General features: G+C 38.9%; 2 protein-coding genes across 2 annotated transcripts; both read right to left on the bottom strand.

Moving 5' to 3' along the window:
• Positions 1–17: 17 nt before the first annotated feature.
• On the bottom strand, positions 18–10,235 carry mmp19 (matrix metallopeptidase 19). The gene is made up of 9 exons (XM_078798574.1): positions 9,932–10,235; positions 9,774–9,859; positions 9,549–9,679; positions 2,442–2,654; positions 2,134–2,379; positions 1,928–2,059; positions 880–1,044; positions 685–812; positions 18–611 (listed from the first exon to the last, which is right to left on the bottom strand). Exons 1-9 carry the CDS (start codon positions 10,025–10,027, stop codon positions 381–383), a joined length of 1,428 nt encoding a protein of 475 aa, XP_078654700.1. The 5' UTR covers positions 10,028–10,235; the 3' UTR covers positions 18–380.
• Positions 10,236–16,794: 6,559 nt separating this feature from the next.
• On the bottom strand, positions 16,795–23,687 carry suox (sulfite oxidase). Its single transcript, XM_058054952.2, has 5 exons — positions 23,537–23,687; positions 21,468–21,540; positions 21,196–21,343; positions 18,822–19,094; positions 16,795–18,018 (listed from the first exon to the last, which is right to left on the bottom strand). The coding sequence occupies exons 2-5, from the start codon at positions 21,524–21,526 to the stop codon at positions 16,795–16,797; spliced, it is 1,704 nt and encodes a 567-aa protein (XP_057910935.2). The 5' UTR covers positions 21,527–21,540; positions 23,537–23,687.
• Between the last annotated feature and the right edge of the window lie 164 nt (positions 23,688–23,851).

The following is a 23,851-nucleotide window of genomic DNA, read 5'->3' as shown; positions in this document are numbered from 1 at the left end:
TTGCATAAAAAACACTGTTTTGCTGCTGGCATCACTTTTTATTTAATTGTGCAAAATATCAGCACATAGAAATACAGTGTGTGCTGTTTTGTAGCGACATAGTGGGAATAATTGCACAATGGAAGCGCAGATCAAACCAGCAGAAAGAGCATACTCCCATGATCGTGTTACATACTCCTTTAAGCATCAAGACTCATAATGCAACACATATGTTTGAGAGAAAAAAACAAACTCCTCGCATAAATTTCTCCATGAGATCATTCAAAACCTTACATAATCATCACAAAATATCCCAATGAGCTGCAGGTTTGTGTCAATTGAAGGACAATCCAACTGCAGCCATCGCGCTCTGTTATCTGCTGCCCCCTTGTGGCCACTCCTTAGCATCGCATCCAGCGCTCTTTTTTACTAAGCGGGTATCCTCTGTCCACAATCAGCAGCTCATTGACGCGCCAGTAGTCATCTCCCCTGAAGAAGAACACCTTCCCGTTAGTCCAAGTGAAGGCTGCGTCCGGGCTGGACGGCACCCCAGTGAAGAGCATGAAGAGCGGTCTGGGCTGGTGAGCTAACATGTTGTACTTCAGCTCATCCCACTGCCAGAAGTTCGATCCCTGCAGGTAAAGAGGTGTCATGAAACAACATCCATGTGAAGCACCATAGTAAAGCTCAATACTTAATGTGTACCTTAATGAAGATGAGCTTCTTGTTCTTCTCCAAATACAAAGCTGCATCAATGTTTGGAGGTATACGCTGCACCTTCTTAGGGTAGCCATAATCCAGCACAAATCCAGTGTACCTCCACACTTTATCACCTAGCACCAGGAATAGCACGCTCTATTAGAAAAACAATGTGAAGTCATGTGACAACAGGGCGTGTACCTTTAAGAAAGTAAGTCTTATTGGTCCTTGGAGAGTGCACTGCTGCGTTCAAGTTCCCGGGGAGCTCTCTCCACAGCCTGTTTATCTTCATTGGTGTGTTGTGTCCAAAGTCGGTGATGGTCCACATGTAGTTTCCGCTGAAAGCAAACGTTTTCTTCCAAGGACCTGAGTGAAGAAGCAGAACGATTCTAATGTTTTATAGACACATTATAAAATCTAGGAAACGGCAGCAACATCATCATCAGGAAATCACTATAATCACGTGACCCTATTAACACCAACGCCAACCCTGAATCACTCAGTCAGTGTGTGTCGTGACGCTATCATTCATTCATTTTCTACCGCTTTTTCATAATTAACATTTATTAGTCATTTTCTTTAAATATTGTCTGTGTTCGAAACTGCATACTTACCTACTACTCATACTAACTTTTTGAGTATGACCGGCGTGACGTCACCGGGACGAAATCAGTCCAAACGGCGGTGTCAAGCAAGATATATTGCGAGTTGGTTCGCTTCTTGTTTTCAACGTAAAAGCAGTGATTTATCACTATGTTTTTTTGTATGAGAAAATTAAAAGGTGGTGTTTTATTTTGTGAAAATAACCGAAAGTGCGTTGCTCTCTAGCTAGCTTAAATTTAGCTAGCTAGGTGGGCTAGCTTAAATTCGTCCGAATGAAATTGTAAACTGTTGGTATTTGGATAAATAAATGACACACTCGGGATCTAAACGGCCACTTTCTCGCCTGATTTAAAAGAAAATCTCAATAAAGTGATGTATTTAAAGAGTTTAGAGCTAAAGTGAAATCAGATTCAGCCTGTCGATTTCGGCTCGGGTATGAGCGCAAAGCATTGTGGGTTATGTAGTACGCTGTAGTGTAAACGCTTTTCAAACTGTCTGATGGAGTGTGGATAGTATGGGTATGGAAGTATGGAGTAGTTAGTACGCGGTTTCAGTGGTGTAAAGACTCTTAAAAACCCAATTATAAACCCAAATTATTGCCCCACCTCTACCCCAATGTGATGTCCACTTATCAGTTGATTGATACCTAGCATGATGGCATCCAGTATGGCGGTGCACGGGTCGGGGGGGCCGTTGGTGCTACCGCTGCTGCCTTCAGTAGGAAATACGGTATCTGCTGTTGTTGGACTGGATGGAGTACTGCTGATGGTGTGTGTGCCTGCAACACAGAAAGTTGTACTGTAGTTGTATTACAGTAGTATGTGTATTATATTACCGTGAATAACGACTCACCATATAGTGCCTGGATGCCGTGCACGTCATCAAAATGCAGCTTGAAGTTGCCATGGTAACCAATGTAAACCGGAGCCATCAGCGCACTTCTAAACTGGGAATGACCCAGCCCGAGAGCGTGGCCGATTTCATGAGCTGCCACGATACGTAAATTAGAGCCGTAGTACGACCCCTCCGTCCACCACTCATCGTCATCGAAATGGACTATTCCGACTTCCGGTGCTTCCGCATGAGCTAATACCCGACCTGCAGGGAAAGTGGATGCGTTAATGCAATACGTGAGAATAGTACAGATTGAAAAGCCTAACCGCGGCCATCAAACGGGACGGGACAGGAGCCGTCTCTCTTATGGAAGGAGATCCTGATGTCCCCCCTGCCGTAGTCGACCTCTCTGAAGGTCAAATCGGTCACATCACTCCAGTACTTGAAGGCCTCATGGATGGCTGTTTTCACCTGCGTCTTCTTCATGTCAGGTGTGTAGTTGTATATGCGGTAGGTCAGAGTCTTCTTTCTCCAGCGACCTGACACGCACACGCACACACACACACACACACATGCATCAGGGGCCTGAGAAGCACCCAAAAATGGCATAAAATGCCAGTGTTTGAATTTGGTGATTTTTGACAAAAAACGTAAGGGGTTAGTATGTCGTTTTTTTCAACTTGCTGCTAATGCACTTTTCTGGTAAAAAAAACCCGGGAAACCTCACACACACGCATCAGGGGCCTGAGAAGCACCCAAAACCGGCATAAAATGCATGTGTTTGAAATTGTTGATTTTTGACAAAAAACGTAAGTATGTCGTTTTTTTTCGTTTTTTTCAACTTGCTGCTAATGCACTTTTCTGGTCAAAAAAACCCGGGAAACCTCACACACATGCATTAGGGGCCCGAGAAGCATCCAAAAATGGCATAAAATGCCAGTGTTTGAATTTGGTGATTTTTGACAAAAAAACGTAAGGGGTTAGTATGTCGTTTTTTTCAGTTTTTTCAACTTGCTGCTAATGCACTTTTCTGGTCAAAAAAACACGGGAAACCTCACACACACGCATCAGGGGCCTGAGAAGCATCCAAAAATGGCATAAAATGCCAGTGTTTGAATTTGGTGATTTTTGACAAAAAACGTAAGGGGTTAGTATGTCGTTTTTTTCAGTTTTTTCAACTTTCTGCTAATGCACTTTTCTGGTCAAAAAAAACGGGAAACCTCACACACATGCATTAGGGGCCCGAGAAGCATCCAAAAATGGCATAAAATGCATGTGTTTGAATTTGGTGATTTTTGACAAAAAAACGTAAGGGGTTAGTATGTCGTTTTTTTCAGTTTTTTCAACTTGCTGCTAATGCACTTTTCTGGTCAAAAAAACACGGGAAACCTCACACACACGCATCAGGGGCCTGAGAAGCACCCAAAACCGGCATAAAATGCATGTGTTTGAAATTGTTGATTTTTGACAAAAAACGTAAGGGGTTAGTATGTCGTTTTTTTCAGTTTTTTTCAGGTTTTTTCAACTTGCTGCTAATGCACTTTTCTGGTCAAAAAAACACAAAAAAAACTCACGCACACGCATCAGGGGCCTGAGAAGCACCCAAAAATGGCATAAAATGCCAGTGTTTGAATTTGGTGATTTTTGACAAAAAACGTAAGGGGTTAGTATGTCGTTTTTTTTTTCAGTTTTTTCAACTTGCTGCTAATGCACTTTTCTGGTCAAAAAAACACGGGAAACCTCACACACATGCATTAGGGGCCTGAGAAGCATCCAAAACCGGCATAAAATGCCAGTGTTTGAATTTGGTGATTTTTGACAAAAAACGTAAGGGGTTAGTATGTCGTTTTTTTTCTGGGGTTTTTTTTCCAACTTGCTGCTGATGCACTTTTCTGGTCCAAAAAACACGGGAAACCTCACACACACGCATTAGGGGCCTGAGAAGCACCCAAAAACGGCATAAAATGCCAGTGTTTGAATTTGGCGATTTTTGACAAAAAACGTAAGGGGTTAGTATGTCGTTTTTTTCAGTTTTTTCCACTTGCTGCTAATGCACTTTTCTGGTCAAAAAAACACGTGAAACCTCACACACACGCATCAGGGGCCTGAGAAGCACCCAAAAACGGCATAAAATGCCAGTGTTTGAATTTGGTGATTTTTGACAAAAAACGTAAGGGGTTAGTATGTCGTTTTTTTCAGTTTTTTTCATTTTTTTTCAACTTGCTGCTAATGCACTTTTCTGGTCAAAAAAACACGGGAAACCTCACACACACGCATTAGGGGCCTGAGAAGCAGCCAAAACTGGCATAAAATGCATGTGTTTGAATTTGGTGATTTTTGACAAAAAACGTAAGGGGTTAGTATGTCGTTTTTTTCTGGGGTTTTTTTTTCAACTTGCTGCTGATGCACTTTTCTGGTCAAAAAAACCCGGGAAACCTCACATACATGCATTAGGGGCCCGAGAAGCATCCAAAAATGGCATAAAATGCCAGTGTTTGAATTTGGTGATTTTTGACAAAAAAACGTAAGGGGTTAGTATGTCGTTTTTTTCAGTTTTTTCAACTTGCTGCTAATGCACTTTTCTGGTCAAAAAAACACGGGAAACCTCACACACACGCATCAGGGGCCTGAGAAGCATCCAAAAATGGCATAAAATGCCAGTGTTTGAATTTGGTGATTTTTGACAAAAAACGTAAGGGGTTAGTATGTCGTTTTTTTAACTTGCTGCTGATGCACTTTTCTGGTCAAAAAAACCCGGGAAACCTCACATACATGCATTAGGGGCCCGAGAAGCATCCAAAAATGGCATAAAATGCATGTGTTTGAATTTGGTGATTTTTGACAAAAAAACGTAAGGGGTTAGTATGTCGTTTTTTTAACTTGCTGCTAATGCACTTTTCTGGTCAAAAAAACACGGGAAACCTCACACACACGCATTAGGGGCCTGAGAAGCATCCAAAAATGGCATAAAATGCCAGTGTTTGAATTTGGTGATTTTTGACAAAAAACGTAAGGGGTTAGTATGTCGTTTTTTTCTGTTTTTTTCAACTTGCTGCTAATGCACTTTTCTGGTCAAAAAAACACAAAAAACCTCACACACACGCATCAGGGGCTTGAGAAGCACCCAAAACCGGCATAAAATGCATGTGTTTGGATTTGGTGATTTTTGACAAAAAACGTAAGGGGTTAGTATGTCGTTTTTTTCTGTTTTTTTCAACTTGCTGCTAATGCACTTCTCTGGTCAAAAAAACACAAAAAACCTCACACACACGCATCAGGGGCTTGAGAAGCACCCAAAACCGGCATAAAATGCATGTGTTTGGATTTGGTGATTTTTGACAAAAAACGTAAGGGGTTAGTATGTCGTTTTTTTCAGTTTTTTCAACTTTCTGCTAATGCACTTTTCTGGTCAAAAAAACCCGGGAAACCTCACACATGCATTAGGGGCCTGAGAAGCATCCAAAAATGGCATAAAATGCCTGTGTTTGAATTTGGTGATTTTTGACAAAAAACGTAAGGGGTTAGTATGTCGGTTTTTTCAGTTTTTTCAACTTGCTGCTAATGCACTTTTCTGGTCAAAAAAACACAAAAAAAACTCACGCACACGCATCAGGGGCCTGAGAAGCACCCAAAAATGGCATAAAATGCCAGTGTTTGAATTTGGTGATTTTTGACAAAAAACGTAAGGGGTTAGTATGTCGGTTTTTTCAGTTTTTTCAACTTGCTGCTAATGCACTTTTCTGGTCAAAAAAACACAAAAAAAACTCACGCACACGCATCAGGGGCCTGAGAAGCACCCAAAAATGGCATAAAATGCCAGTGTTTGAATTTGGTGATTTTTGACAAAAAACGTAAGGGGTTAGTATGTCGGTTTTTTTTCAGTTTTTTCAACTTGCTGCTAATGCACTTTTCTGGTCAAAAAAACACAAAAAAAACTCACGCACACGCATCAGGGGCCTGAGAAGCACCCAAAAATGGCATAAAATGCCAGTGTTTGAATTTGGTGATTTTTGACAAAAAACGTAAGGGGTTAGTATGTCGGTTTTTTTTCAGTTTTTTCAACTTGCTGCTAATGCACTTTTCTGGTCAAAAAAAACCGGGAAACCTCACACACACGCATCAGGGGCCTGAGAAGCATCCAAAACCGGCATAAAATGCCAGTGTTTGAATTTGGTGATTTTTGACAAAAAACGTAAGGGGTTAGTATGTCGTTTTTTTCTGTTTTTTTCAACTTGCTGCTAATGCACTTTTCTGGTCAAAAAAACACAAAAAACCTCACACACACGCATCAGGGGCTTGAGAAGCACCCAAAACCGGCATAAAATGCATGTGTTTGGATTTGGTGATTTTTGACAAAAAACGTAAGGGGTTAGTATGTCGTTTTTTTCTGGGGTTTTCAACTTGCTGCTAATGCACTTCTCTGGTCAAAAAAACACAAAAAACCTCACACACACGCATCAGGGGCTTGAGAAGCACCCAAAACCGGCATAAAATGCCAGTGTTTGAATTTGGTGATTCTTGACAAAAAACGTAAGGGGTTAGTATGTCGTTTTTTTCTGGGTTTTTTTTTTCAACTTGCTGCTGATGCACTTTTCTGGTCAAAAAAACCCGGGAAACCTCACACACATGCATTAGGGGCCTGAGAAGCATCCAAAAATGGCATAAAATGCCAGTGTTTGAATTTGGTGATTTTTGACAAAAAAACGTAAGGGGTTAGTATGTCGTTTTTTTCAGTTTTTTCAACTTGCTGCTAATGCACTTTTCTGGTCAAAAAAACACGGGAAACCTCACACACACGCATCAGGGGCCTGAGAAGCATCCAAAAATGGCATAAAATGCCAGTGTTTGAATTTGGTGATTTTTGACAAAAAACGTAAGGGGTTAGTATGTCGTTTTTTTAACTTGCTGCTGATGCACTTTTCTGGTCAAAAAAACCCGGGAAACCTCACATACATGCATTAGGGGCCCGAGAAGCATCCAAAAATGGCATAAAATGCATGTGTTTGAATTTGGTGATTTTTGACAAAAAACGTAAGGGGTTAGTATGTCGTTTTTTTAACTTGCTGCTGATGCACTTTTCTGGTCAAAAAAACCCGGGAAACCTCACATACATGCATTAGGGGCCCGAGAAGCATCCAAAAATGGCATAAAATGCATGTGTTTGAATTTGGTGATTTTTGACAAAAAAACGTAAGGGGTTAGTATGTCGTTTTTTTAACTTGCTGCTAATGCACTTTTCTGGTCAAAAAAACACGGGAAACCTCACACACACGCATCAGGGGCCTGAGAAGCATCCAAAAATGGCATAAAATGCCAGTGTTTGAATTTGGTGATTTTTGACAAAAAACGTAAGGGGTTAGTATGTCGTTTTTTTTTCAACTTGCTGCTGATGCACTTTTCTGGTCAAAAAAACCCGGGAAACCTCACACACACGCATTAGGGGCCCGAGAAGCATCCAAAAATGGCATAAAATGCCAGTGTTTGAATTTGGTGATTTTTGACAAAAAACGTAAGGGGTTAGTATGTCGTTTTTTTCAGTTTTTTCAACTTTCTGCTAATGCACTTTTCTGGTCAAAAAAACCCGGGAAACCTCACACACATGCATTAGGGGCCTGAGAAGCATCCAAAAATGGCATAAAATGCCTGTGTTTGAATTTGGTGATTTTTGACAAAAAAACGTAAGGGGTTAGTATGTCGTTTTTTTCAGGTTTTTTCAACTTGCTGCTAATGCACTTTTCTGGTCAAAAAAACACGGGAAACCTCACACACACGCATCAGGGGCCTGAGAAGCACCCAAAAATGGCATAAAATGCCAGTGTTTGAATTTGGTGATTTTTGACAAAAAACGTAAGGGGTTAGTATGTCGGTTTTTTTTCAGTTTTTTCAACTTGCTGCTAATGCACTTTTCTGGTCAAAAAAACCCGGGAAACCTCACACACACGCATCAGGGGCCTGAGAAGCATCCAAAACCGGCATAAAATGCCAGTGTTTGAATTTGGTGATTTTTGACAAAAAACGTAAGGGGTTAGTATGTCGTTTTTTTCTGTTTTTTTCAACTTGCTGCTAATGCACTTTTCTGGTCAAAAAAACACAAAAAAAACTCACGCACACGCATCAGGGGCCTGAGAAGCACCCAAAAATGGCATAAAATGCCAGTGTTTGAATTTGGTGATTTTTGACAAAAAACGTAAGGGGTTAGTATGTCGGTTTTTTTTCAGTTTTTTCAACTTGCTGCTAATGCACTTTTCTGGTCAAAAAAAACCGGGAAACCTCACACACACGCATCAGGGGCCTGAGAAGCATCCAAAACCGGCATAAAATGCCAGTGTTTGAATTTGGTGATTTTTGACAAAAAACGTAAGGGGTTAGTATGTCGTTTTTTTCTGTTTTTTTCAACTTGCTGCTAATGCACTTTTCTGGTCAAAAAAACACAAAAAACCTCACACACACGCATCAGGGGCTTGAGAAGCACCCAAAACCGGCATAAAATGCATGTGTTTGGATTTGGTGATTTTTGACAAAAAACGTAAGGGGTTAGTATGTCGTTTTTTTCTGGGGTTTTCAACTTGCTGCTAATGCACTTCTCTGGTCAAAAAAACACAAAAAACCTCACACACACGCATCAGGGGCTTGAGAAGCACCCAAAACCGGCATAAAATGCCAGTGTTTGAATTTGGTGATTCTTGACAAAAAACGTAAGGGGTTAGTATGTCGTTTTTTTCTGGGTTTTTTTTTTCAACTTGCTGCTGATGCACTTTTCTGGTCAAAAAAACCCGGGAAACCTCACACACATGCATTAGGGGCCTGAGAAGCATCCAAAAATGGCATAAAATGCCAGTGTTTGAATTTGGTGATTTTTGACAAAAAAACGTAAGGGGTTAGTATGTCGTTTTTTTCTGTTTTTTCAACTTGCTGCTAATGCACTTTTCTGGTCAAAAAAACACGGGAAACCTCACACACACGCATCAGGGGCCTGAGAAGCATCCAAAAATGGCATAAAATGCCAGTGTTTGAATTTGGTGATTTTTGACAAAAAACGTAAGGGGTTAGTATGTCGTTTTTTTAACTTGCTGCTAATGCACTTTTCTGGTCAAAAAAACCCGGGAAACCTCACACACACGCATCAGGGGCCTGAGAAGCACCCAAAAACGGCATAAAATGCCAGTGTTTGAATTTGGTGATTTTTGACAAAAAACGTAAGGGGTTAGTATGTCGTTTTTTTCTGTTTTTTTCAACTTGCTGCTAATGCACTTCTCTGGTCAAAAAAACACAAAAAACCTCACACACACGCATCAGGGGCCTGAGAAGCACCCAAAACCGGCATAAAATGCCAGTGTTTGAATTTGGTGATTCTTGACAAAAAACGTAAGGGGTTAGTATGTCGTTTTTTTTCTTGTTTAAACCAGAAATATAGTAAATTATTGAGTAATCACCAATCACTCTGTATTTGTGGTGCTTCTTGTTGAAGTTGTCCTCCAAGCCACAGCGGGGCTTCCTCATCACTTCCAAGGTGGCTTCATCCAACTCTCCACTAGAGGGAAGATCATTCACCCTTTGGAAGACCCTGAACGCAAAAAAAGTGGATCAAAGGAATCGTACTCAATGTCAACATAAAGGTCAGAGAAAGTGTGATACAGTAGACCCAGCATGAAAGTCACCTGAGAGCTTCAATGACCTCCTCCAGGTGGTTGGGGTCCTGGGGGTCAACGGGCTCATTCAGGTATCCGTACTCCTTCAAATAGGCCTTTGGTGCAAATAAACAATGGAGATAACTTCCTGTAATTGGAGCTCCAATCCCATACTATCAGCGTCCTACCTTTGCCTCGTTCAGTTCCGCCCACTGCACCACCGTACAGAAGAGGGAGCCAATGTATGAGAGCACCGCAAGCAGCACGAGTGTGGTGTGCCCCATTCTTGAAGTTTGACCCCCCCGAAAAAATACCAATACACAGTCAAGTCCGGTAGTAGTAGAGCGAGACTGTAGTCTCGACTCGGAGCTGCAGCGGCTTTTTAAAGAGGACCCGGCGTGTGAGTCAACCCGTGTGGAGACGATGAGGCATCACTGAAGAATGAGGACTTGGGATCTGCAGCCAGTGTGTGTTTGTGTGTTTGTGTGTTTGTGTGTTGCTGCTGCTGGACTTTACACAAGTATTTGCAGAGCCCTCTGTGGGGGTGGGGTGGGGTGCAGTTGGGGTCTTAGAACCATGAAGAGATCCTGTGGGCATTTTCTGGGACATTTGGAGTTGAGTTAGAATTCCATAACTTAGCCGGAGATACACATTTTTATCCTTAGCAATAAAAAAAATTCCCCATTGAAAATTACATTTGTATGGAAGCCCGTTTCCGCCACTGAATAAAAATCATCCTAATGGGAAATCGAAATTACAAGATAAAAAAGTCGAAATTACAAAATAAAAAGTCAAAATTACAAGTTAGAAAGTCGAAATTACGAGATTAAAAAGTCGAAATTACGAGATTAAAAAGTCGAAATTATGACATTAAAAAGTCAAAATTACGAGATAAGAAAGTTGAAATTCCGAGATGGAAAGTCGAAATTCCGAGATGGAAAGTCGAAATTCCGAGATGGAAAGTCGAAATTCCGAGATGGAAAGTCAAAATTTTGAGATAAGAAAGTCAAAATTACAAGACAGAAAGTCGAAAATTACAAGATAAAAAGTCAAAAATTAGGAGATGAAAAGTCAAAATTAGGAGATAAGAAAGTCAAAATTAGGAGATAAGAAAGTCAAAATTACAAGACAGAAAGTCGAAAATTACAAGATAAAAAGTCAAAAATTAGGAGATGAAAAGTCAAAATTAGGTGATAAGAAAGTCAAAATTACGAGATTGAAAGTTGAAATTATGAGATAGAAAGTTGAAATTACGAGAAAAAAAGTCAAACTTTTGAGATAAGAAAGTCGAAATTACTAGATGAAAAAGTCAAAATTACGAGATAGAATGTCAAAATTCCGAGATGGAAAGTCAAAATGTTGAGATGAGAAAGTCAAAATTACAAGACAGAAAGTCAAAAATTACAAGATAAAAAGTAGAAAATTACAAGATAGAAAGTCAAAATTACGACATGAAAAGTCAAAATTATGAGATAAGAAAGTCGAAATTACGAGATAGAAAGTCAAAATTACGAGATAAAAAGTCAAAAATTACGAGATAAAAAGTCAAAAATTACGACATGAAAAGTCAAAAATTACGACATGAAAAGTCAAAATTACGAGATAAGAAAGTCAAAATTACGAGATGGAAAGTCAAAATTTTGAGATAAGAAAGTCAAAATTACAAGACAAAAAGTCGAAAATTACAAGATAAAAAGTCAAAAATTAGGAGATGAAAAGTCAAAATTAGGTGATAAGAAAGTCAAAATTACGAGATTGAAAGTTGAAATTATGAGATAGAAAGTTGAAATTACGAGAAAAAAAGTCAAACTTTTGAGATAAGAAAGTCGAAATTACTAGATTAAAAAGACAAAATTACGAGATAAGAAAGTTGAAATTACGAGATAGAATGTCAAAATTCCGAGATGGAAAGTCAAAATGTTGAGATGAGAAAGTCAAAATTACAAGACAGAAAGTCAAAAATTACAAGATAAAAAGTAGAAAATTACAAGATAGAAAGTCAAAATTACGAGATTAAAAAGTCAAAAATTACGACATGAAAAGTCAAAATTATGAGATAAGAAAGTCGAAATTACGAGATAGAAAGTCAAAATTACGAGATAGAAAGTCAAAAATTACGACATGAAAAGTCAAAATTACGAGATAAGAAAGTCGACATTAATGCAATCCTTTATGTTCAATATACATATGTTTATATTTGGCCGCCAGAGGGCGCTAGTTTTCCCATTGAAAGCATCCATGTGTTTCTGTCTTGCTGATGTTGAATAAAGATGGATATTAAAGATAGTCTATCAGTGTGTTTTAGCTTTACTTTTTAAGTAAACTTCCCTTTAAGGGTTGCAAAATACACGTAAGTGATATGTTTTGTGTATTTCAGGCTAAAGTAGTTTAAAAAGATTGACCGTTTAAAGCGGCGACAAATACATGAATCCCTCGTTTATCCACGTTAATTGGTTCCAGACCCAACACAAGCTAGGATTCCTAGTGTTTGTTTGTCGTTACGGCATCGAAAACCTGTTTCTAATCTTCTATGTACATTTTTTAAACATGATTAGAGCCCTCTAGACATGAACTAACACCCCTACAGTCACCTTTACACTTATAATAATCCAATAATCTGAGGAAAAAAGTCAATTAAGTTTAAGTTTTTCAATTAGGTTTTATGTTTTTATGTTTTATGCAGACCCAGACTATGAGTTACTATTGATTGATACAATAATGGCAATTTCAGTGTACAGGACATATACGTATATGCTACACAAACTATACACTGAGTACGAAGAAAGTATATTCAAGTTTCATTTATCCATCTCTGCTGTAAAATAAAGTCAACTGAGTCATGGAATTTTCATGACAAGCACTGCGGAACATCGGGAAAAACAGATGGTGACATAAGTAAGGAAGGAGTTGCACAATCCTACATGAGTTCAAACAATAGAATCGTTCAAGATGGCAGGATTCACCAAACAGGATGTGGCCGTAGTTCCCAGAAGTCGCCTCCAACCAACGTCATGTCATTTAGGGGGACAGCTTTCACATAAGTGATGGTGAAAATGTGACAATCTGGTGTTTGTGAAAAGCTCGCAAAACCTGAAGCCTAATTTTAGAAGAAGCGGATTCAGCTTGTAAAATGTGTCACCGACATGTGAGTGAGGGCCTTCTCATCTCTCAGGAGGACCGCATAGAGGCGGGGCATCCAACAGCCAATGAAAACCATCAGTTGTAGTCATCATGTGGCTCGCTTATGTATGCTTTTTTCTACCAAATTATACATTTTTGGCCTCGTGCGACTTATACTCCAGTGTGACTTATGAATGTTTTTTTTCTACCTAATTATGTATTTTTGGCCTTGTGCGACTTATACTCTAGTGCGACTTATATATGTTTTTTTCTACCTAATTATGCATTTTTGGCCTTGTGCGACTTATACTCCGGAGCGACTTGTGTTTTTTTCTACCTAATTATGCATTTTTGGCCTTGTGCGACTTATACTCCACTGCGACTTATGTATGTTTTTATTCTACCTAATTATGCATTTTTGGCCTTGTGTCACTTATACTCCAGTGCGACTTATGTATGTTTTTTTTCTACCTAATTATGCGACTTATACTCCGGAGCGACTTATGTATGTTTTTATTCTACCTAATTATGCATTTCTGGCCTTGTGCGACTTATACTCTGGAGCGACTTATGTATGTTTTTTTTCTACCTAATTATGCATTTTTGGCCTTGTGCGACTTATACTCCAGTGCGACTTACGTATGTATGTTTTTTTTCTACCTAATTATGCATTTTTGGCCTTGTGCGACTTATATTCCAGTGTGACTTATGTATGTTTTTTTCTACCAAATTATAAATTTTTGGCCTTGTGCGACTTATACTCCAGTGCGACTTATGTATGTTTTTTTTCTACCTAATTATGCAATTTATACTCCGGAGCGACTTATGTATGTTTTTATTCTACCTAATTATGCATTTTTGTCCTTGTGTGACTTATACTCCAGTGCAACTTATGTATGTTTTTTTTCTACCTAATTATGCATTTTTGGCCTTGTGCGACTTATACTCCAGTGCGACTTATGTATGTTTTTTTTCTACCAAATTATAAATTTTTGGCCTTGTGCGACTTATACTCCAGTGTGACTTATGTATGTTTTTTTTTCTACCTAATTATGCATTTTTGGCCTTGTGCGACTTATACTCCAGTGCGACTTATGTATGTTTTTTTTCCACCAAATTATAAATGTTTGGCCTTGTGCGACTTATACTCCAATTCAATAGTGTTTCGTATCTTCAACTTTACTTTGGCCCCGTGGCGGGTTATTTTGTTGCTGTGTTTGGGCATTGTATGAAAACTAAGTGTCAAAAGCCCAATCATACCATAACTGTGGTGTATGAAAACTTACGTATATTGTACGTACTGTCACGTTCGGGCTTGCGAGCTTTGCGATGCGACCCCAGGATGCCGGTCAGATAAAACGTTGACTTTAATGGCGGCAGCAGCAGGACACAACAACTACCAAACAAAAGGCAAACCAAACACAATGAAGCCAAAAAAAATGAAAGAGCACACACCTGAACTAAATAAGGAGTGTGAAATTAGAGACAGGTGTGTGAAATTAGTAGGAAGAAGAAAGGAAGTAGTTACAAAAATAAGGGCACGGAAACCGGAACAAAACCAACACGTCTTTTCAAAGCATCTTCCTGCTTGAAAATGTTAACTTGTGTCCCCTACTGGATTCTGTGGCACTATTTGTTGCCATCAAAACATTTTCTTGGTAAAATGACCATAAAAAAAATATATTATTTACAAGTTAAATCACAGAAAACTGAACCGTGATAATAAGCCAGCTAGAATAAGAATATGAAAGAAACGCACCAACTCCAGAACAAAATGAAAATGATTTATTCGTTATTATTTCCCATTAAAAGCATAGCTCCCGGTTTTACTGCATTGCCCTTCCTCAAAGTCAGCGCCTTTCATTGATCATTAATATGTTGACAGCAAAAGCACAAGAAAATAATTAATAAGGCGCATATATTGACGTATATGCTTTGTGTCATACATTGCACCTAATACATACTTCCTATACTACAGATATTTGTACTACATTCTAGGTTAAGTACCCCCAGAGGTAAAAAAATAAAAATAAAAAAATGGCTGGCTAAATATAAGACAAAGAGTAGATTTTTGGAATGAACTACTTAAATACTTAAAACTAGTGAAATTATCTGTCCATTTTACTTGGTAAAAAATCCTAAATTTAAATATTTTTATAACTAGATACTTAATACTTTTGAAGTTATTTTTAACAAATTTTGACATGAAAATTAAAAAGTAATAATACGTATTGTTCTTCTATCTTGGGAAACATGTGAGGAGCAGGATATATATATAATATCTAATACTAGTGTAAAGAAATACAGCTGTATCCATCTTAAATGCAAAAAAAACCAAAAAAAACATTTGCTGAATATATCATAAACACACATATTATGAAAAAATACCTATGGTGCTTGTTAATTTTACTTGGTAAAATCAAGATTTCTGTATCAACAAATAAACAGAATCTGTGACTGGAAATACATACTTTCAGAATAAAATCCTTCATACAACCATCAAAAAGTGAAATGTAATATGTGAAAATTAAATTCCATATTAGTGCAAAATGAATAAATTGATCTTGAAATAAGCCCAAATTAATTTTACAAGAAGGCCTTTATAAAAATCTAAATCTACTTCTTCTATGAATATATCGTGCTATTAAAATTCATGTGCAATTAAATGCTTAAGACACTGTGAGTGGACAAAACAGTGAAGTTCAAGTTGAAGCCATTGAAACGGAAAAATGGCAACACCAAACTGGAATAAAAGATATGTAGGATGATGACTTATCAATTTAGCAGTGCTCATTTGAAATGTTATCAAAATGTGACTAAGTCAAATACAAATGTTTGACCTGCGAGGGGTACGAGACTGTATAAAGTCTACATGAAAAGTGAAATTATTAAATTAATTTAATTATGATTTATTTATTTGAAATTATTTTAATTAAATTATTTCAATTAAATGTTACTAACAGTACATTGTTGAAATTATTTTTAATTTGTAATTATTTAATTATTTTAGATTATTTTAATAAAATTATTTCAATTAAATATTAGTACTAGTACATTGTTGAAATTATTTTTAATATTTAATCATTTGACATTATTTTAATTAAATTATTTCAATAAAATGTTACTACTAGTACATTGTTGAAATTATTTTTAATTATTTAATTATTTTAAATTATTTAAATAAAATTATTTCAATTAAACATTACTACGAGTACATTGTTGAAATTATTTTTAATAATTATTTAATCATTTTACATTATTTTAATTAAATTGTTTCAATTAAATGTTACTACTAGTACATTGTTGAAATTATTTTTAATTATTTTAAATAGTTTTAATTAAATGTTACTACTAGTAAATTGTTGAAATTATTTTTAATTATTTTAAATTATTGAAATTAAATGTTACTACTGGTACATTGTTGAAATGATTTTAAATTATTAATGATTTTAAATGATTTTAATTAAATTATATCAATTAAATGTTACTACTAGCACATTGTTGAAATTATTTTAAATTATTTTAATTAAATTATTTCAATTAAATGTTACTGCTAGTACATTGTTGAAATTATTTTTTATTATTTTAAATGATTTTAATGAAATCATTTCAATGAAATGTTACTCCTAGTACATTGTTGAAATGATTTGTAATTATTAATTATTTTAAATGATTTTAATGAAATCATTTCAATGAAATGTTACTCCTAGTACATTGTTGAAATTATTTTTAATTATTTTTAATGATTTTAATTGAAGTATTTCAATGAAATGTTACTACTAATACATTGAATATACATACTAATATTTGGCAGAGCTTTGTTTGAAAGAAATAAAAACAAGAGAAGGATAATTGCACTTAAGTTTGGCACTTCATTCTGGTAAATACTGCAGAGATCATGGCGGCACAATGCAAGTTGATCAAGCGAGGTCTACTCCTCATCCTCACTGATGTTGACCTTTACCCTGTGCCAGGCGTTGCTCAGCACCCCCCTCAGGTTCCAGATGGGGGCGACCGTGTCAGGCTGCATGTTGTAACTGTTGTCCACGGCTTTGCAGACTATTTCCAGCTGCCGCGCGTCCGGCGGAAGCGGGGCCGTGAGCTCCCAGAGCTTCCAGGCCCAGGCTCTCCCGGGCGGGGGTGAAACCTCCGGAGCTTGCTCCTCGTCGCCGCCGCCGCCCCTCAGCCGGGCCACCTGCCAGGTCTTCCCTCCATCCAGAGACACGTCCACGCGCACCACTTCTCGCCCTCCGCCGCTCCATGCGTAGCCCTTCACCGTCAGCTCCTCGCCGCTGCGGAAGACCACGGCGCCATCCGCGGGTGCGGTGATGGCGGACTGAACGGGCAGCTCTTGGATGGCCGGGGCTGACTTGAAGTTGACGGTGTCCCAGTCGGTGGCGGGGGAGAAGCCCTTGTAGTCGTTCTGCTGCCAGTGGCTGCCGCTCTCGTCTGCGCTGACCGTGATCTTGGAGAGCCACTTGACGTTCCGGGCGCCCACGGTTCCCGGCACCACCACCCGCACGGGGAAGCCGTGGTCGGCCGGAAGCGGTTCCCCGTTCATCTCGTAGGCCAGCAGCACGTCGCCTTCCTCGCTGACGGCCTTGCTGAGAGGAATCGATGCACCGTACGTCGTCCCCGTCACGTCTTTATCCAGTCCCTCAAACTGAACATGGCGAGCCCAGGGCGCCACGTCGGGACCGTAGCCGGCCGCCTGCAGCACGTCCCTGAGGAGAGCGCCACCCCAGGTGGCGTTGCTGATTGCGGCGATGCCCCAGTTAAGTCCTTTCACCTGCTTGACCGTGTTCATCTCGGAGCGCCGGTTCCCGGCGCACTGCAGCGTGGCTGTGATTGTACGCTTCGGGAAGCGCCTCTTCAAGTCCTCCAATGAGAGCCGCAGAACTCCGCCAGGGAGTCCCTGCACCTGCAGCTCATATGACGCCGGGTCCACCTGAGGAACGGGCAAGTGGTTCCTCTTGAAGAAGAAAGCAGAAGGTGTGATGTAGCTGTCGGAGAGGATTTCAGGAGGGGGCTCGGCGTTGAACGGCTTCTGGCTGTTGACACGCAGGACGGGATGCCGCTCCGGATCAGAGGAGTACGGATCCGATGTCGTCAAGCTCTGCTGCTTCTTCTGATCTTCTGCTTTCAACTCGCCGACCTTGTTGGCAAAGAAAAATTATATTAGGACATCAGCTGCACGGCGGTCGAGTGGTTAGCGCGCAGACCGGAGTTCAATCCCACACTCGGCTATCTCTGTGTGGAGTTTGCATGTTCTCCCCGTGCATGCGCGGGTTTTCTCCGGGTACTACGAACACCACAAGATGTGAAGTTTTGATTTAGTTTAGTTTTATTTAGTTATGTATAAGAGTTATCCTTTTTAAAATGATGAAAATACTATACAGTTAATAAATATTAGGCGTCTGTGTGGAGTTTAAATGTTCTCCCCGTGCATGCGTGGGTTTTCTCCGGGTACTATGGACACCACAAGATGTGAAGTTTTGATTTAGTTTAGTTTTATTTAGTTTTGTTTACGTATAAGAGTTATCCTTTTTAAAATGATTAAAACACTGTACAGTTAATAAATATTAGGCGTCTGTGTGGAGTTTGCATGTTCTCCCCGTGCATGCGTGGGTTTTCTCCGGGTACTATAGACACCACAAGATGTGAAGTTTTGATTTAGTTTAGTTTTATTTAGTTATGTATATGTATAAGAGTTATCCTTTTTAAAATGATTAAAACACTGTACAGTTAATAAATATTAGGCGTCTGTGTGGAGTTTGCATGTTCTCCCCGTGCATGCGTGGGTTTTGATTTAGTTTAGTTTTATTTAGTTATGTATAAGAGTTATACACATACTTAGTTATATACATACTTATCTTCATGTCATTACACACAAATGTGTGTCATCTCATCTACATGAAACACCGTCATGTTTCAGAACATGTTAGCTTGCTGCCCCACCTTGTATTCCGAGAGGATGTCGAGCACGTGGTCCTGGTTGTGCACCGCATACAGAGCCCAAAAGGGTTCCAGGGCTCCACCTGCGGCCAGCAGGATTTTATCCCCGCCGGGGTGCATGGTGACAAACTCGGTGATGTCATAGACGCCGCCTTTGTAAGTGACCCACACGCCATCTTGCAGGGTACGGTGCTTTGTGACCTCCTCTTGGCTGAAGATGGGAAGAGGAGCCGTCTGTGCTTTGGCGTGGACGCTAATGCCCTCGGTCTGCTGCGCCTGCACAGGAGACAAAACACACGAGAAGTTATCGTGGAAGATGATGATGCAATTAATCATTTACCTTTACAATAAATGTAACATTTTCATACAGTTATGGCATAGAAACCTTTTTATGACCTTTTAAATACAAGTTTCAATATTATTAGAGCCCTCTAGAATGAAATAACACCCCTATAGTCGCCTTACCACTCATATTACCCAACATAGTAGACATAATCACAGAACTGTGATCAAGGTGAAGCCGTAAAGTGTGGATGCTTAGAGCTGTAAACTTAAGCAGCAGGTACAAGCATCATTATACACACTCACTTCCTGTTATGTGTCCCCGTTAAACCATTCCCCTTGCAACCTGCGTTAGCTAGGAACCTGTCTTTCATGAATTCAATAGTTTTTTTTCTGCTGTATTTAATTTTGTGCAAAAAGTGTGAATGCTTAGAGCTGTAAACTTAAGCAGCAGGTACAAGTATCATTATACACACTCACTTCCTGTTATGTGTCCCCGTTAAACCATTCCCCTTGCAAACTGCGTTAGCTAGGAATCTGTCTTTCATGAATTCAATTGTTTTTTTTCTGCTGTATTTAATTTTGAGCAAAAAGTGTGAATGCTTAGAGCTGTAAACTTAAGCAGCAGGTACAAGCATCATTATACACACTCACTTCCTGTTATGTGTCCCCGTTAAACCATTCCCCTTGCAAACTGCGTTAGCTAGGAACCTGTCTTTCATGAATTCAATAGTTTTTTTTCTGCTGCATTTAATTTTGTGCATAAAAGACACACACAATAAAGATGATTTTAAAATGATCTAGCCGGATCTGTCTATAGTGTCCCAGCTCTGAAATAACCACCATCCATTCTTCACAGAGATTGGGTCACCTATGAGGGGGATGTTTTGTTTTGTTAGGGCGCACTGTTTGGCTGTACGATAACCAAGACATTTAAGTTGAAAAATCGAATCATACAAAAACCGAAGTTCCACTGTGTTTTGTTCGAGTTGACTTTAAAGTACCAGATGACCCACCCAGTACCGAATCAGTTCTCATCAGCGTCACCGTCAGCTATCCAAATTGGTATTTGCACAGTCTGAACTTTCTGTGACTTTAACGAGGTCAGACAGGGAGGCTGAGCTCATGGTGAGCCTGCTGAGTCATACTGGAAATGAACAAATATGCTGAGTCGGGCCTATGGAACACTGTTAGCAAAAACATCATTTCGAGGGTGGGTGTGGCTGCTACTAAAACTGTTCTTTCTTGGACTTGGTATGTCATTCCGGACTCAATAGCCACGTATACATGGACCCAAATATTCCAATTGCATTTGGTTTATTTGCCGAAACGGAAAGAATTGAACCTTTGTATAGACCTCATTCCAAAAGAAAAGTGCCAATCCGAATTGAATATATAATGGAATTCACAGGGGTGGAATATTCCTTTCCCCAATCCGATTGAGGTATCTTGTACCCGCTCAAACAGAAAGTTGTCAGGGTGCGTTTTTCTTCTTCTGTTGTTTATTGGCGGTTGGCAAGCAGCTATGGTGTGCATTAGCGCCATCTGTGGAACAGAATCTAAACACTTCTATACTTTATTCACAAGTCCAGTTTTATTAAGAGAAAATATGTATCTATATAAAACATATTTCGAGTTTAATTATAAAATATTAGCAAGATTGAATTTCATTTTTTCCTGTTTAAATTTATTCCGGATGCGTTCTTTCAGTGCATGTTCAGATATGACGAAACACACAGCTCGAGATGTTCTTCAGTTTTAAAAATGGAGGCCAGAAATTGGCACCAGACTGCTGCGGAAAGTTTTTTTTATTTATCCAAAACTAATTTCAAGACTGGACGAACAAAAAACTCATTCAAAAAAACTCTAAAAAATAAGTGAAAGAAAAACTTGCGGAAGTCGGTTTCACGTGATGTTGATGTTTACGTTTTACTGCCCCATTGACTATTCTGGTTGATTATAGCGGCGCATGTAGACAAGAGATTGGAATATTCCTTTCCGTGTATACCATTGTTTTCGGAAAGATTCCATTCAGAAAGAGAAAAACTTATGTAAACGTGGCTATTCCCATGTCTTCAAACTACTTCAATCAGACCTTGTGGTGGTGGAGGCCATAAGCCAGTACAGCTCCTGTCCCGGCTAGCAGACCCGCTAAGGCTTGCCTCCAACCAGGGTGCTCTGATCGCCGGTCATGGCTGCTGCTGCTCGTGAGACGAACCGCACCGAACGCCGCCGCTTGAGCTCTGTGGGAATGAAGAAAAGCTTATTAGGCTGTATAGCAGGGATACAAAAACAACGCGTACAACCTTAAACCAGACTTGACGTAAAGGAGACAAAAAACTCCAGATCAGCACAAGACCAAAGTACCTTTGAGGAGCGAGGCAACCACATCGTGTTAGGCCTTGGCATCTTCTAAGTAGCAGCATGGCATTGGTCTTCTCTGGAACCAATACATTGAGAAAGGACATTTTTTTAGTCCGATTTTCAGGATAATTTAATAATTTGCCAAAGACGTATTGTCACTCAGATATTCGGATATAGTATAAATAAAAAATACTAACAAATAATAATATTATTATAATAAACATCCTAAATTATGGTATTCAATTCTTTAAGTTGTAAACTTTTTATTTGTTATCTGTGGAGTTTGGATGAGTAGTTGTCACATTGTAAATACAATTCAACTGTGATATATATATATATATATATATATATATATATATACACACACATACAGTATTCGTGCACCTGAACCTTTAAACTCTGCCTCTACTACCACACAGTGTTTGATGAAGTAAACGTGTAACTTTTTATGATAAGCAACTAGGAATGTTTATATATTCTGTTCTTATATATTCTGTTATTCTGTAAAGTTGTACAAGAAATGCGTAAAAGGTGAATGTACACGTCTAGCAACCTTTACAGATGTTTAAAGCCTTTCCACGGCTAGGTATACAGTTCAATGATTATACAGATTATATATTATGAAGATGAAAGAAGGTTAAAGTTTAATTATAGGACTTTGTCTTTGTTTGTCACAGATTGTCGTCACATCGAAAACTACTAAATAAAACAAGTTGAGGAGTCCAGTCTTTGTCAAGCAATGTAATGTAATGTGTAATGTGTGTTGGCCTAAGACTGACATAAACAAACAATCCAAATGTGAAACTATTTTTTTTTAAGTTAAGCTGCACGGCGGTCGAGTGGTTAGCGTGCAGACCTCACAGCTAGGAGATCTCTGTGTGGAGTTTGCATGTTCTCCCCGTGCATGCGTGGGTTTTCTCCGGTTTCCTCCCACATTCCAAAAACATGCTAGGTTAATTAGCGACTCTAAATTGTCCATAGGTATGAATGTGAGTGTGAATGGTTGTTTGTCTATATGTGCCCTGTGATTGGTTGGCCACCAGTCCAGGGTGTAGAAGACAGCTGGGATAGGCTCCAGCACCCTCGTGAGGATAAGCAATAGAAAATAAATGAACATACAGATAAAACAATGCATTGACAGCAGTTTTATCACGGATGTTCCTTCAACAAAGCAACAAATCCCCAACTTCCTACAATCAAACGACATGGATGCAGGTTAGATATCAACACCATCGACACTTCCATCCCACTATATGTCAGAAATAACAACAATTAAACCATAAACATAAGCACTTGAATCGTTTCTACCCGTCTTATCAGCTTTTCAGTAGCTTTTGAGATTACAACTCGACTTATCTTGCAGCAGCTCTACTCCAGCTCACCAGCAGCAACCAGTCATACCTGTACGGCTGTAACTGGTGTATTTAAGTCCTTGGTTTGTATTACCTTGATTTTTCTCTGCTCCTATGTGCTTTTGTACTCTGATATTGTGTGCTCATGTACTTTTTATGCAGTGAAACCTGGAATTTCCCTAGTAAAAGCACATCTTATCTCGCCCTGTGTTGTGTTTATACATGATATAGTGCATCCTATAAGGAGCATTGAAACTAATGGTGGAAAACGTACATTATACATTAATATGGTATAGGATCTGTTATTATTTTATATTATCTCAGCCTTTATTACAGTTTATGACTCATACTGCAACAATTACAACACGTATCTATACATCTAAAACTAGCATTTCCGACACTTTTTTCTGTTTGTAGTTTAAACGTCAAGTGGTGGTACTTTAACGCAAAACAGTTTATTTACTCGCATTTAACTACATTAAGTATGAATTTTGACGCTGTTTGGGTACAGCACGCCTATGTTTTATTACTTGCTGTTTGTATAAACACGTCCTGCTTATGGCTAACTTTGCTAACACTACACTTAGCTAGGTTTGTCGCTGTGATGCCAACACGAACGTCATCACCCACCCTTGAAAATTTGTCCACAAAGAAGACGTATAGTTATTTCTTATTTCTGGTGTAAATAAAGCAAAATGATACATTAAAAAAAACACTCACATGTGCGCTGTCAGATGCTTGCTTGCTTGCGTAGTCCGGCCACTCCACAAAAAGTGATACGTAGCCGTAAGCCAACAACATGGTAACCCAGAGGCGTTCAAGATAACTAATGTGGCGCAGTGTTGTAAAAAAAAAAACGTTTTTGGAAGTAAAAAATAAAATATCCAACATTGGAACATCACAAGATCTAAGATAATGAGCACTTTAAACGTCAGACCACATCAAAACACAAAATATATTTTTACTTAATGACTAAAGGATGTGCGATATACAATATGAACTATTAACAATGAAACACTTGACTATTAAAGAGTA

This window comes from Doryrhamphus excisus, linkage group LG18, assembly GCF_037039965.1.
Source record: "Doryrhamphus excisus strain RoL-2023G ecotype Guam linkage group LG18, RoL_Dexc_Guam_v1.1, whole genome shotgun sequence".
Lineage (NCBI taxonomy): Eukaryota > Metazoa > Chordata > Actinopteri > Syngnathiformes > Syngnathidae > Doryrhamphus > Doryrhamphus excisus.
This window is presented reverse-complemented; position numbering and strand designations above follow the sequence as displayed.